The sequence below is a fragment of the Cygnus atratus genome, chromosome 3, assembly GCF_013377495.2.
Source record: "Cygnus atratus isolate AKBS03 ecotype Queensland, Australia chromosome 3, CAtr_DNAZoo_HiC_assembly, whole genome shotgun sequence".
NCBI classification, from domain to species: Eukaryota; Metazoa; Chordata; class Aves; order Anseriformes; family Anatidae; genus Cygnus; species Cygnus atratus.
Window position 1 is genome coordinate 99,102,983 of NC_066364.1, and position 14,287 is coordinate 99,117,269.

Here is a 14,287-nt window from a genome sequence, read left to right on the forward strand (position 1 = left end):
AACAGACCAACCCCCACCTCACTACAGCTTCCTTTAAGGTAACTGTAGAGAGCGATAAGGTCGCCCCTGAGCCTCCTCTTCTCCAGGCTGAACAAGCCCAGCTCCCTCAGCCGCTCCTCGTAAGACTTGTTCTCCAGACCCCTCACCAGCTTGGTCGCCCTTCTCTGGACTCGCTCGAGCACGTCCATGTCCTTCCTGTAGCGAGGGGCCCAAAACTGAACACAGTACTCGAGGTGCGGCCTCACCAGAGCCGAGTACAGGGGGACAATCACCTCCCTAGACCTGCTGGCCACACTGCTTCTTATACAGGCCAGGATGCTGTTGGCCTTCTTGGCCACCTGAGCACACTGCTGGCTCATATTCAGCCGACTATCAACCAATACTCCCAGGTCCTTCTCGGCCAGGCAGCTTTCCAACCACTCATCTCCCAGCCTGTAGCTGTGCTTGGGGTTGTTGCGCCCCAGGTGCAGGACCCGGCACTTGGCCTTGTTGAACTTCATACAGTTGACCTCAGCCCATCGCTCCAGCCTATCCAGATCCTCCTGCAGAGCCTTCCTGCCCTCGAGCAGATCGACACACGCACTTAGCTTGGTGTCATCTGCAAACTTACTGAGGGTGCACTGGACGCCCTCATCCAGATCATCGATAAAGATATTAAAGAGGACCGGCCCCAGTACCGAGCCCTGGGGGACACCACTTGTGACCAGCCTCCAACCAGATTTGACTCCATTCACCACAACTCTCTGGGCCCGGCTATCCAGCCAGTTTCTAACCCAGCGAAGCGTACGCCAGTCCAAGCCCCGAGCAGCCAGTTTCTTGAGGAGAATGTTGTGGGGAACGGTGTCAAAAGCCTTACTGAGGTCAAGGTAAACCACATCCACAGCCCTTCCCTCATCCACCAAGCGCGTCACATTGTCATAGAAGGAGATCATGATCTCTCTGCTCATTTGCTGTCGCTTGACTGGAAGGAGAGCATACATGGCATACACCAGCTCCTACCCAAGACATAAACATACTTCTGCATGGAGCCATTTCCCATGCTTATGAAAACTAAAATGCCTACTAATGGGGGCAGACACAAAGAAAACAGGAGATGAAACTCCATAGCAGGGACCAGGGACTCCGGCTGGCGCAGTGGGTGCCGTCATGCCCTGGCTATACCACTGCCCCGCTGCCCAGGACAGCTCTGGCCCACTGATCAAGCATTTCACCATCTCTCTGAGAGCAAATTAGGTGCTGGCGTATTGGCTGTAAAATAGAGCAGGAAAAAAAAAAAAGCACCATGACAGTGCATTGTCCTTGCACCAATGTGAACTTGGGCCTGTGCCTGCCAGAAGCTGCTAGCGCGGTGTTTCTGTAATCCATTGCAAGGCCGGTCAGACCCACTGCGAGGTCGGGGTGTTTGTGAGGAAGGGAATGCACAACAGGATAAGAAAAGAGGCGAACCATCAGGTGGTGCCTTTGTTATTTGGAGGTTCGGAAATGAGGAGACATTTCTTCTCAGAAAGAGCAGCCAGGCATTGGGACGGGTTGCCCAGGGAGGTGGTGGAGTCGCCATCCCTGGGGGTGTTTAAGGAGAGGTTGGACGTGGTGCTTAGGGACGTGGTTTAGTGGTGACATTGGTGGTAGGGGGATGGTTGGACCACGTGATCTGGGAGGTCTTTTCCAACCCTAACGACTCTGTGAGGGCTCCCTCACTGCCCGCCGGGCACCTGCTCAGCTGTCGGCGACCGATCCCGGGGCAGCCCCCAGGACGTGACGCGTGTCCCCGCCCCGCCGAGCTGGCGCCGCCACCGCCCCGCCCCGGTGCCGCGGAGGATGGCGGCGCTCAGCCTCACCGTGGCGGCGGGCAGCGCCCCGCTCGGTAAGCGCGGCCGGGGCCCCGGCACCCGGGAACCCCCCGTCCTCCCTCCGACCCCCTCCCTCCGTCCCCCCGGACCCCGCTTGCCCCTTCCCCATCCCCATCCCCCGGGGGCGCTCGGGACCCCGTTCCCCGCCTGCTCCCCTCCTGCCGCGTGGCCGCCGCCTTGCATCATGCGGCCCTCGGCAGCGGGGCGGGCCGGGGAGGCAGCGGCCGTCCTCCCCTCCGCGGCCCCGGGCGGCTCCAGGTCCGCGGGCAGCCCCCTGGAGAGCCGGGGGAGGGTCGGGGCGGCCTCAGCCCCGCTGCTCTCTGCAGGGCCTGCCTCGGCCCCGCAGCGTAACTCGTGCTAGGCTGCTGCCCTGCTCTGCCCCCAGACCGGGCTCCCTTGGCAGAGTGGCGCTGCAAATGTCGCTTTCTCAGGTCTGTCCTTCTTTTTTTGCCTTTAAAACGTAAGAACCGTCTTCTCTGCCTTCCCTGCTGTCGGGAAACTGATACCTTTTATGCTTGTTCCGTGCCATTTCTCCATCTTGCTACATTCAAAGTACGTTTTCTGCCCGTTCTTCTTTTTAGTTTATCGGTTGCTTCTTTGCTGTTATTCCCCAATTCATTTCAGATTTGAATGCAAGTTGCACGAGTGCAGACTTAAGGTATGGTAGCACGTACGCTTTGGGTAACATTGCTCCAGATTCCTGCTTCTGCAGGCTTGATAGAGATGTGACACAACACGAGCTACGTTAACGTTAGTTTAGGGGAATTGGGGGATTATTTTTTTTTTTGATGGCTGGTAAGTGTCACCAGAGATCTACTTGCAAAGATTATATAATTATGTCAGAAATATTGCATTTTACCGATGAAACGCTTTGGCAAGCGTTTGTGTTAGGAAGACAAGCACACTCATCCTACTTGGTATTATTCGTCATGGCTGTGCGCTGGGAAAAGTGTAGTAGCTATTAGTGTCGCTAGTATTAATTACATAGCCGGGCGTGCATACTGCTTGTCGTTTTCAAAGCACTGCCCGCATGTTATTAAAATACTTAACGTGTCTTGCAAGCACGTTGCATAAGTGTCGTCATCCTGACTTTCACGTATGGATTACTGTTAACGTAAGCTTAATGCCAGAAGAGTTTGCAGCTGAGGTGAGAGCTAGGGGATTCCTAGCTCCGGGGACTTGTGTTTGGGGTGGTGTATTAATAGCTTGCCACATCGTCTGCCTTGGGTGGTCTGTCTGTTCTTGTCAGGGAAGACGAAGTGCGTGGTGCGCTATGCAGACTGTAACAGGTTAGGTGCCTTTCCAGACCTAGAGCGTAGCCCTTTGGCTAGTTTCCTTTTAGTAATACGTGCCTATGGAAAGCTTACTGTCAGGACGTGCTTCTGAGGAGAGCAAAAGAACACAAGCTCCTCTACTTATGCATAGCAGGCTGGGTCTGGACCAGAGCCAGTCCAGAAATAAGACAGCCAAGTTATCTTGGTGCTTTGTTTGAGCTATTGTGTTGTGCTATGGAGCATCAAGATCAGAGCAGGTTTGCATCAAACCACTTCGAATATGGACAGAGCTGTCTTCAAGTTGATGATATGGCCTAAAAACGTCAATAATTCTTTTATTTCTAGAGGCCATCCTTTACTGTCACTGAAGAACTACTCTGAAAACCCTATATAAGCTTCCTGTATTTGTCATGAACAGATTTTTTTTGGTTTTGGATGGCTAATCATTTCATAGACATTAAATCACATTAAAAATAGTCTCATCCATGTTCAGAAAGTACTGGTATATTCGATAATTGATCTCTTTTGATGCATTTGTCAGGGCTTTGGTGGTGTATGTTTCTGTACTGTTAAAGTAAAATAATTTGATTATGCTCTCTTCATATTCTGGAGGACAGGACTCATTTTTACAGTACCCGTAGGAAGCAAAATGTATTGCTGCTGACAATTGCTGAGCTCACTGCAGATTATTGTATGCTGGGTATTATCAATTTGAAGCCGTAGGGATTGCCAAGAATAAGAAGTCTCCTGCATGTGAGATTGAACACTGATTTTTTTTTTTTTTTTTCCCCTGAGCAATCTTACTTGAAGGAGCCAGTTCTGGTGCTTTGTCCTATTTGATAAAGAATGTTACTGTTTTGTTGCTGCTGTAAGATATTTTTCCTGAAAGAAAGGTAAGCGTGTTTTTCTCTTCCTTTTTAAAGGAGCTCTGCTGACGGTGGAACATGTGAAGAATGATATCAAAATTTCAGTGGAAGAAGGCAAAGAAACCATCCTTCGTGTGTCTGAGTAAGTGACTTTGCATCTCTCCTTCTAGCTTTGGGTCAGCAATTTTTAAAATCACGTGGTTTTAACGCTGGTGGTAACCTTTTCAGGTAGGAGAAAGAGAAGAATAGTTTTATTGATGACTGCATTACTATTTCCTTTTTGTAGCACAGACAAAACATTTATAATATATCCTAAATTTCCTCTTTGTGGAAAGAATGTATGTATTGTTATTTGCACACGCTCATGTCTCTTTCAGTCATTTAAGTAGTACCTATCACTTTGTTGTTTAAATATTTGCCTTTTTGATGTACCATGAGTTATGAAAAAAAAGGCCATTTTATACTTCAAAAGACTGGTATAAATAATTCCTTTGATGTGTACATATGTGATAGAATGAATTTTAAAAGTTTATATGGCATTGTTTTGGTCTCACTCCTGCATGTAAGCAAATGGTGTTATCTCAGAAAAGTGCTAACTAACTGTGCCATGCTATCCATTGTATCCATCTGCATCCTGTGGAAATACTTTTATAATTTTTTGTAGAAAGCTATTGTCTGTCCTTTTAGAAATTAGCTCTCATTGAAATAAATATTTTCAAGTTTGGGATGTGAGGGTGTTTTTTATGATCTGTACAGAATTATATGCACATCAGAAATGCAGGCTAACTTTGTTAGTTTTGGGAAGCTGCATTGTAATCTCGGATTCTATATTATGTAAGGTGTCTGGATATAACAAGAGAAGGTATCCCAGTATCCTAAAAACCATTGACATATCCATGGAAATCTCTGATATTTGGTATCTACAGTAAGGGACAATTTTTGTCCCATGGACATTAAATTCTTAAAATATAACAATACTGTGGTGACTTCAGTATTATTTATTTTAACCGTAGTTTTTGAGTACCTGGTAGTTGTTTAGAAGAATGGGGGAAGATAATCTGTTATTCACAGACCTGCTCACAAACTCATGTTTTGTGAGCTGTTTCAGTAGAAGATACTGTTAAAATGTTAGACTTGAGCTCAAATGAGAGTTCTTTCCTTATTATAATTTCTGTTCTTACACATTGTCTCTTGACCAGTCTAGCAATGGTATTGAATTATTGAATTTGCAGTGTTGAATGACAGCTAGAGCAATGTGGCAGGGAGTTAACTGGTACAGCATCACTAATTTTTAGTGCACGTTATGTGGGTTATAGAATATAATAAGAATATAATTGGATACTTTTTAGTTGCATGAGTGTTTTCCTCTTGAGTAGTCTTAGATTTTGGATTCAAACTCCTTTCTCAGTTTAGATAGTATATATATGTATGTATATATGAGAAGATACACATGCTCATATACACTTCTTTAATACATCGGGGTGATCTTATAAATTATTATAAGGGGTGATATTATAAATTATAAGGGGTGATATTATAAATTTATATAATGAGCTATGAAATAATCTGTTCTTCTATTCTATTAAATAATTTTATACTAATTTGCCTTCCTCCCACTGCATTGCAAAACCACTCATTTTAGCTCCTATGGAAATGGTGAGAAATGTAAAGCAAAAGCACTCCTTCAGCTCTTTGGTCCCAGGCAAAAAAAAGTCTAAATTCACCATTCCATCAGATGGAATTTTTTGTGCATTAGTATCGTCTCATCCCTGGCATTGAATTATGTTTAAGAAGTTATTCCAAACCTCAGAATTGCATTAATTTTCTCTTGCTCGGTTGTACCATCATTTTGAAAAAAATTGATTCTCTATTTAAAGTCGGTTAAAAGTGTATCTGTAACTTCAGAAGCATCAGCTGAACGCATACCTCAACTAATGCTTCTGGTAAATGGATTTCATGGCATCAGTTCTGCTGAAGCTATCTTATTTTGGCATGACTTTAAATTCACTTGGGATATTTCAGACTTTGATTTTTTTTAGGGGGGAAACCATTAGTTGAAAAGGCTTGACCTGAACAAGACAATATTTTAATTGCTTTTTTTTTGCCTAGGTAATAATTTAAAGTACATTTAAAATCTGGTGATTAACTTCTCAGCTAACTAGCTGAAACCTAGCTGTCAGCTAGCTGGCTGTAAAGTTTATCACTAACTTGAGGTGCTTAGTAGTATTTTAAAGGTTGTTTTTGAAGCCTTAGTTTCAAAACTGCGTGTGGCAATAGCTGTCAAACAAACCGTTCTGCCAAGCATTGATGGCTTTATGGAGTGTTTTGGTATACTTGCATCTATCAGGTAACAAACTGCAGTCCAGCTTTTCTGTTTTGTGTCATGAGCATGTGCATGCTTCAGAGTAATGTTACTATTAGGCTGGTATTTCTGACCTCTGCACAGAACCATTCTGTAATGCATTTTAGAAATTAACTGAAGTAATGATTTAATAAACTATGTGAGACTGTGGAGGTCAGTGTTATCTGGAGAACTGATGGTTGTGGTGCTTCTTTCTTCCAAAGCTCTTCAGTAAGTGTTAATGAAAATACTCACTTTTATGTTAGATTATTTTGAAGTTAGGTTTCTGACAGTATGCAGATTTTTATAATGCTATATGTAGGGTGGAGAAAGGAGATTAAAAATAGGAAGAAGTATGCTCTTCAGAGAGCCTTTGGCCTCCAGATCTCGAAAATTTTCAATAGCAGAATGTGGAAAGCAAGTGCAAATTAGTTGAGATGGCTGGGTAAAAAACAGAATTATGGACAGCCAAGTCTGTTCAACGGGATGGTCTCTACATAGTATGAATTGAGCAAAGTAAATGAACAATTTTATTTTTTTCCCTCCTCTGACTCTATCCCTTAGAACCGGGGTGGAGACTGCTCTATTCCACTGCAGATTCTCTAGGAATCTTCTTCAAAGTCATCCATCATGTCTGAAAAGGAAAGAAAGGAGAATGGGGAGAAAAAAAAAAGTCAATGTAGCTCCTTATATTCTGGAAAATATATAGCTCAAGTTACACATTCTGTCAGATGTGAAGAGCTTTATTTTCTTCATTTCTCTCTATTTAAACAAAATTGCTTTGTTATTAAGAGATTGTTGTTCCATCTGGTAATGGAAAAGTGAGGATCGATAAGTTCTTTTGCTAGATATTTTTTCTGGGTGAAACAACAGTTTCCAGGTCACCAGAAATTTTGTTGTTCTTTGCCTTACACTTGTTTTGATTACATGTGTACAATTGAGATTGAATTTAATATTATACCTTTATTTTGCCTTCTTTTTTTAGAAATGTATCGTTTACTGATGTGAATTCAATAGCTCGTTACCTGGCTAGAGTTGCTAGTTCTGCTGGCCTGTATGGTTCGAACCTTTTGGAACACACTGAGGTGAGAAAGAATCATGCCTTTCCCCCCATTTTTTGCCTGTGATCAGTCTTTTTTTTTTTTTTTTGAGGATCTTGCATCTATTGTTCTACATTTTACTATTAGGCTGAGTTTCTAATTATGTGGGATGCTGAGGGTTTTTTGGGGGTTATGTTTTTTTTTTTTCTCAGTCTTGCGGCTGCTTATAAAGAAGAGTTATAAACCTGAGCTTTGAAAGGGTTGCCCTTTCCTACCCCTGCAACAGCTACTCTTAACCTGACAATTCACTAACACAGGATACTTGAAGTTTTAAGATGATAACTGCAGTTTTTTCCAGCTCTGTTGCCATTGCTTGCTACCATGTAATACTTAAGTGTAACACCAAGGAACACTGTATATGTATATGCTACCTACAGCAGCTACGAATTAGAAAATAATTAAGTGTTTAACAAAGTATGTTATAACTTAACAAAGTATTCCACTGTGTAAAGTACTTGTGATTTTGTACTAAGTTGGTTTTTGCCATATATGACAGATAAAACTCTGACCCTGATTTCATTCAGTGCTTGAGATCCAAGTTGGATGCCTTCTGGCTTAGGAATCTTACCACAGTGATGGGATGTTCCCTTGTATAAAGTTCTGTATTCCATAATGCTTCCCCAATGGTGCCATGAAGGCGTTGAACTTTTTTTTCTCCCAAAGAGGGACTTTCTGGTCATCCTTGCTTATAGGAATTGCAAAAAGTTGTTATAAATTGTGGATATGAAATGAAATGAGATGGAATTCTTCCTGAGTCTAGCTGAATTTTAAGTTGATGACTGAAACTAGTAGATGAATTGAAATTATTTCCTCTGAAAGCTGGGGAGGGAACAGAAGGATTTGATTCAACTCTCTTTTCTACAGCTACTTGAAGCTAGTACAAATCAATCTTCATCCTGTATAGCTGGTCTCAAGGAAGTGTTGTCTTTAGTATATTGCTTGTAAGGCATTAAAAAAGTTATAGGGTGTCTTGTGGCTACTTAAATTTTCTGCTGAAAACCTATTTTTAAATTAAACCCCACAACCTCTGCAAACACACTTTTAAGATTGGTAATTCTGATAAAATACTTTTCACTTCTGCATCTTTCAAAAATAATGCTGTACTTGGAGAAGTACATCGACAGCTGCATTTGTGGTCAAAATATTTTGGAACATAACTGCAAACAACTGAACTGAATTCTGTGGCAATGTAATTACATCTGTGCCTGCCACGTAGGCTCAGATATTGGAAAGATTCCTTACACCGTTTATAGAACACTTGAATATGAAACAGGGACAGAGGATTGTAAGAGAGATGTCTCTCACAGAATCAAAGGATTCAATTTGTGGACAGAGCAATGTATCAACCAAGGACCTGATTCTTAATTTTTTTGAATTTATGCAGCAAGATATATTTCCTTTTATAGGGGAAAAAAAAAAAAGACTTTTGTGGGAGAGGGGGAAGGGAAATGAGATGGGGTAGGGATTTGGTTTCTTCAAGCCTAAAAGGAACTGACGCAGAGAAGATAGGGACTGAGGGGAAAATGGCATACTTACCCAGCAGCGATACCGGAATGATCAACTAGTGCGCAAACGTGGTACCTAAATAGTTGGAGGATTGCCATTATTGTATACTGTATGTGATAAAATAAATGCCTAAGAACTACTATTTCTTTTTCCAATGGGAATAGCATCAATTAAGTCAGTATAGTTTCAGCAGTTTGAATACATCCTGAAAGAAGAAATTGAATTTAATCATTTAGTACAGCTCTGGGTGAATGTTTCAGTATATTTTATTTTAAATGTTCTTTATGCATCTACTGTGATTTAATGTCCAATATATGTAAGACTAATATTCCAGTTAATATTTTCTGTTCGGTTATTAAATGTACATTCAGATTTTTGACAAACTTCTTTCTTGTTCCTTTACTAATTTTGAGTATCTTACGTCCCTTAAAACTAGGTTGACCACTGGCTGGAGTTCAGTGCTACAAAGTTATCTACTGCTAGCCAGTTTCTTTCAGCAGTCCAAGAGCTCAACCACTGTCTATCTCTGAGAACCTACTTGGTTGGAAACTCACTGAGTCTTGCAGACTTGTGTGTCTGGGCTGTCCTAAAAGGTATTGGTATATGTTCTCATTTTCATTGGTTTCCTGTCACAGTATAGCAGGAGTTCCCAAATGTATGTATGTATGTTCATTTGTTTGTTTGTTTATTTATTTTGTGGTTACTATTAGCAACTCTTAGCTTTATGCTAGACTCTATACTATTGTGCATACTGCTTTGGTCTATGCATCACTAGAGATGGGAATAGTATGGATAAGGAAGCCTTGAAAGTTTTTTGAATTTGTATATGTGGAAATTTATATGATGTATTTATGAATGGCAATACTATTTTTAACACAAAAACTTATTTTGTGTTAACTATAATAATGCCATTATTACCAGCTTCTTATATAGGACACTTTTCCATGGCCCAAAATTTTGGGTTTAATGTTTGAATTTTGGACTATGAAGTAAAATTGTATAGACAGACTTTGCAGTTATGTTACCTTAGCAGACTGCATTTCTTTGGTGTTTAATTTGAGTTATGAAAAGGTGTATATGTTACACTTTGAAATACTCATCAGAAGATAAAATAAGCTTTGATGAACTGTTTTTACGGATTTCTTTTTTTTATATTCTCTCAGATGTATGCCTAAAATTGATAGGTATCAATCCATCATTCAGTATGAGAAAATTGCTCTTGAAAGTGAAATGCATGTTCAAGGGTAAAGGCTAGCATCTTTCAGTAGTTTTTCAAAGTTACAGTTCTTGAAAGAAAACTGAAATGGGTACATTTCTTCTAGTGAGTCCTTTTAGTGAAGTTGCTCCCTGAATATTAGTGCGGAAATTGAGCCTTCAGTAATAAACGGTAGTATTGATACATGCTTCACTTTTCCAAAAGCTTAGAAAACATCAAATGTAGACACATTAGAAGGGTATCCTGTATTTCCGTTTTTGAAAAATAAATGTTAGTAATTTTGGAGTGAGTGATACAAAGAAAAGTGCATGTTGCGCAGCCTGCCTCACCTTCTGTTCTGCTGAATCCAAAATGGATGCAGTATGGTTTAGGTTTGGAGGGAGTTTGCCTATTTAATATGGTTTAAAATGGCTTATGTCCTCATGGCTAAATGTCTTTTCAGTAGAAGGGATAAGTAGATTTAAAAAAAATCATAGTCTTTTACTGGTCTTACTTACTGTTGGTAATCATTCCATTTTTATAATTTAATAGCTTGAAAATTTTGTTTCCTAACAGACAATAACATCTGGCAAGAACAATTACAGAAAAATGAAGCTCCCATCCATGTAAAGCGATGGTATGGCTTTCTTGAGGTACAACAAACTTTTCAGTCTGTAGGAGCCAAGTGGGTTTCTGGTACACCAAAGATCAAAATGGTAAGCTTTACTCAGATCTTCCCAGGCGAGTAGCTTTATTTGCATGAATATACTGTAAGGAACTTTTTTTTTTAACTTAGAGAATTAAAAGGAATTAGTTACAATGTAAATTATTTTGTAAACTCCTGTTTAAAACAAACAAACAAAAAACTGACAATTTTGTATTTAGAAGGGCTTGAGTGGTGTAGTTCAAAGCTTGAATGGAATAATGTAGAAATGTCACTGCTGAGTCAGGACTGCTCTCTAGCTATATTGTTTTCTTTATCTAACAATGATTTCAAGGATCCTGATAGACCTGCAAAGTCTTTAATTGATAGAACTTGTTAATCACAATCAGGTTAAAAACACTGAGATAAACTTAGCTAGCAACTGTTTTCTTCTATCTAGTAAATTAAACAACTTGGAGAACTCTTCAGTCCTGGATCAAATCTGAAGACAGAATAACTTGGAACTCCAGAATTAATCTGGTTTTGATGTACTAAGAGTAATGTGAAAGTTTTGAAGCGATTAATTTGGCATCCAGTATGACAGTTTTTTGTTGTCTGTTTTGAAAGGAGATGTTGGAGCACGGGCACATACCTGAGGTTTTATATCTGTTTGTTCATCTCATGTGATCTGTAATTATGTTTCCATTATTTTTTAAGGCAACAGAAAAGAAAGCTGATGTTGGGAAGTTTGTTGAACTTCCTGGTGCAGAGATGGGAAAGGTCATTGTAAGGTTTCCTCCTGAAGCAAGTGGGTAAGAGGCATAAATACTTGGAGAAGGGAAAGGTGTGTAGGATAGCATCCCTTTAGGAAGCTTTTAGACTAAATGTATAACAGAGGCCTTTGGCCTGGGCATCCAAATTATATGTAGTCCAGGATACACAGCCTCACAGCCAGCCTCTTTGATCTGTTGATCTCATCTATTATATCATCTTAATTGCCAATACGGTTAATGCAGGGGTAGTCAGAAATGACGTAGGAGTATAGAAATGTTTTATTCAGCAGAGATACTATTTACCAAATGTGTCACGTACATAGAACTTTACTCTTATCAATAGATACATGGGAAAGAGAATTAAAAAATGCACAACCAATTTCATAAACAAAATTTTTGTCAAGCTTTTCATTTTCTGCTTCTTTTTAGAAGTGACTGATAAGCTGTGAAATTCCTATTACACTTCTTCAGTAAACTGTCTGTTCAGTATCACGTGACTTCTGTGCTTGTGGATCTTACTCTTTTAGTCCAGTATAAACTGTCACTCTGTCATGAGTTATATATGTGTTTAACATAGACGGTTCTCACATTACTTTAGTAGCATTTAATGTTTTAATTCTGGTGTTTTAGTTAAAGCTGTTCTTTAGGGGCTTGTATATTTTAAATTTTTGGGAGTGATTTTTGTTTTTTTATTTTTACTTGTATTTATATTTGATTTAAATTAACAGTAGCTTACACATAAGAATGGTGGTTTCATTATATTTTAGAAAATTCCAGTCTTCTGAATGCAATAGGTTCAGATTATCTTGTGGCTACTAAGTATCATCAGTACAGTCAGTTTAAGTTAGTCTATAAAACGCGATAATTCAAGTTCAATTTTTATATCCATGGTGACCCTGAAATTTGCTGATTTAGATATTTTAAACAGTTAACTAGTAAATTTATGGTAGAAAAAGCATAATCTATTTTCATAAATGTACCATGTTTTAAAAAATATTCTTTTTGTTTAACTTATGTATTGCTTTCCATTCATTCGTCTTCCCTTACAAAAACAAAAAGTCTAACCAAAATAGTGCTGGTGTGTTTATTTATTTTTCTTTATTTTTAGATATCTGCATATTGGTCATGCCAAAGCTGCCCTGCTAAATCAGCACTACCAAGTTAACTTCAAAGGAAAACTTATTATGAGGTTTGATGACACAAATCCAGAAAAAGAGAAGGAAGACTTTGAAAAGGTATGATAAGAGAACAGGGAAATCCATTCACTGTATTAAGCAAATTCAAAGGTAAATGACGTACAGATCTGTTGTTGCACAATTTTTTTTTGCACTGTATTTTTAGGGCAAAGGTATTACATTTAAGTCTCATCCTTGCAAGAAATTTACATCATCTTTACCTTTAAAACCTTTTATTTATTATTATACCTTTTATTGGTAGCTTATTTCTTCCCTTTCTCCAATATGTATTTTACAGTATGTAGATATGCAACTCTTGTAATACTCATGTCTTTGTTAGAAATATCACTTAAACAAATTACTTCTTACAGATTGAATTTTCATCTCCTTTTCTTGTCCTACCTCTTTCTTGAAGTTATCTGTCTGATCTCATATAATCATAGGCTGTGAATCAGTAAGTGCCTGCCTCTTAGTCCTTTCATAAATGTCATATTAATTCTATGCATTAGCCTTCCTGCACTATGGAGTGTTAAAACACCTCATCTGGCATGAAGAGGATAGAGGTTTAAGAAAATTAACTTTCTAGAATATTACAGTATACTATTTCACACTTTGCAGGTTATTCTTGAAGATGTTGCGATGCTGCATATCAAACCAGATCAATTTACATATACCTCAGATCACTTTGAAACAATAATGAAATATGCTGAGCAGCTTATTCAAGAAGGGAAAGCATATGTAGATGATACTCCTGCAGAACAAATGAAAGCAGAGCGTGAGCAAAGAATGGAATCTAAACACAGAAATAACTGTAAGCAGTTTTAAGCTTCCTTTTCGCTTTTGTATCTTTTTAATTTGGCATCAAAACTTGATTTTTATTAAAAGTTGAATGAGGTAACTAATTGCATAACTGTGAGGTTCTTGTAGAAACTTGGAAATCATAGAAAGGGTTGGGTTGGAAGGGACCTTGAAGATCATCTAGTTCCAACCCTCTGCCATGGGCAGGGATGCCACCCACTAGATCAGGTTGCCCAAATCCTCATCTGACCTGTTGCAGTGTCTCACCACTCTCAAAGTAAAGAATTTCCTCCTCCTATCCAATCCTATCCAATCAAAACCTACCTTTTTTTTTTGTTTAAAACCATTGCCCCTTGTCCTGTCACTATACTCCCTGATAAAGAGTCTCTCCCCATCTTTCTTGTAGGCCCCCTTTAGTTATTGAAAAACCACTTACGAGGTCTCCCTGGAGTCTTTTCTTCTCTAAGCTGAACAACGCCAGCTCTCTCAGCCTGCCTTCATAGGATTGGTGCTCTAGCCCCCTGATCATTTTTGTGGCCCTCCTCTGGATCTGCTCTAGCAGGTCCATGTCCTTCTGCTGGGTGCCCTGAAGCTGAACACAGTACTCCGGGTCAGGTCTCACAAGAGCAGAGTAGAGGGGGAAAATCACTTCCTGCGACCTACTGGTCACACTTCTTTTGATGCAGGCCAGGATATGGTTGGCTTTCTGGGCTGCAAGTGCACATTGCTGACCCACGTTGAGCTTTTCATCCAACAGTACCCCAAA

General features: G+C 39.9%; 1 protein-coding gene across 3 annotated transcripts in view; it reads left to right on the forward strand.

The window, feature by feature from the left end:
* Window positions 1-1,647: 1,647 nt before the first annotated feature.
* Window positions 1,648-14,287, forward strand: part of EPRS1 (glutamyl-prolyl-tRNA synthetase 1) — a 39,389-nt gene continuing 26,749 nt past the window's right edge. Inside the window, exons 1-8 of one of the 3 annotated variants that reach the window (XM_035565430.2) lie at window positions 1,648-1,864; window positions 4,048-4,132; window positions 7,317-7,416; window positions 9,374-9,530; window positions 10,709-10,848; window positions 11,493-11,587; window positions 12,657-12,783; window positions 13,342-13,534. In XM_035565430.2, coding sequence (XP_035421323.1) covers window positions 1,819-1,864; window positions 4,048-4,132; window positions 7,317-7,416; window positions 9,374-9,530; window positions 10,709-10,848; window positions 11,493-11,587; window positions 12,657-12,783; window positions 13,342-13,534 — 943 coding nt within the window. In that variant the 5' untranslated portion in view covers window positions 1,648-1,818. The remainder of the gene's footprint in view (window positions 1,865-4,047; window positions 4,133-7,316; window positions 7,417-9,373; window positions 9,531-10,708; window positions 10,849-11,492; window positions 11,588-12,656; window positions 12,784-13,341; window positions 13,535-14,287) is intronic. The other 2 variants (XM_035565410.2, XM_035565421.2) reach the window with 2 other exon arrangements.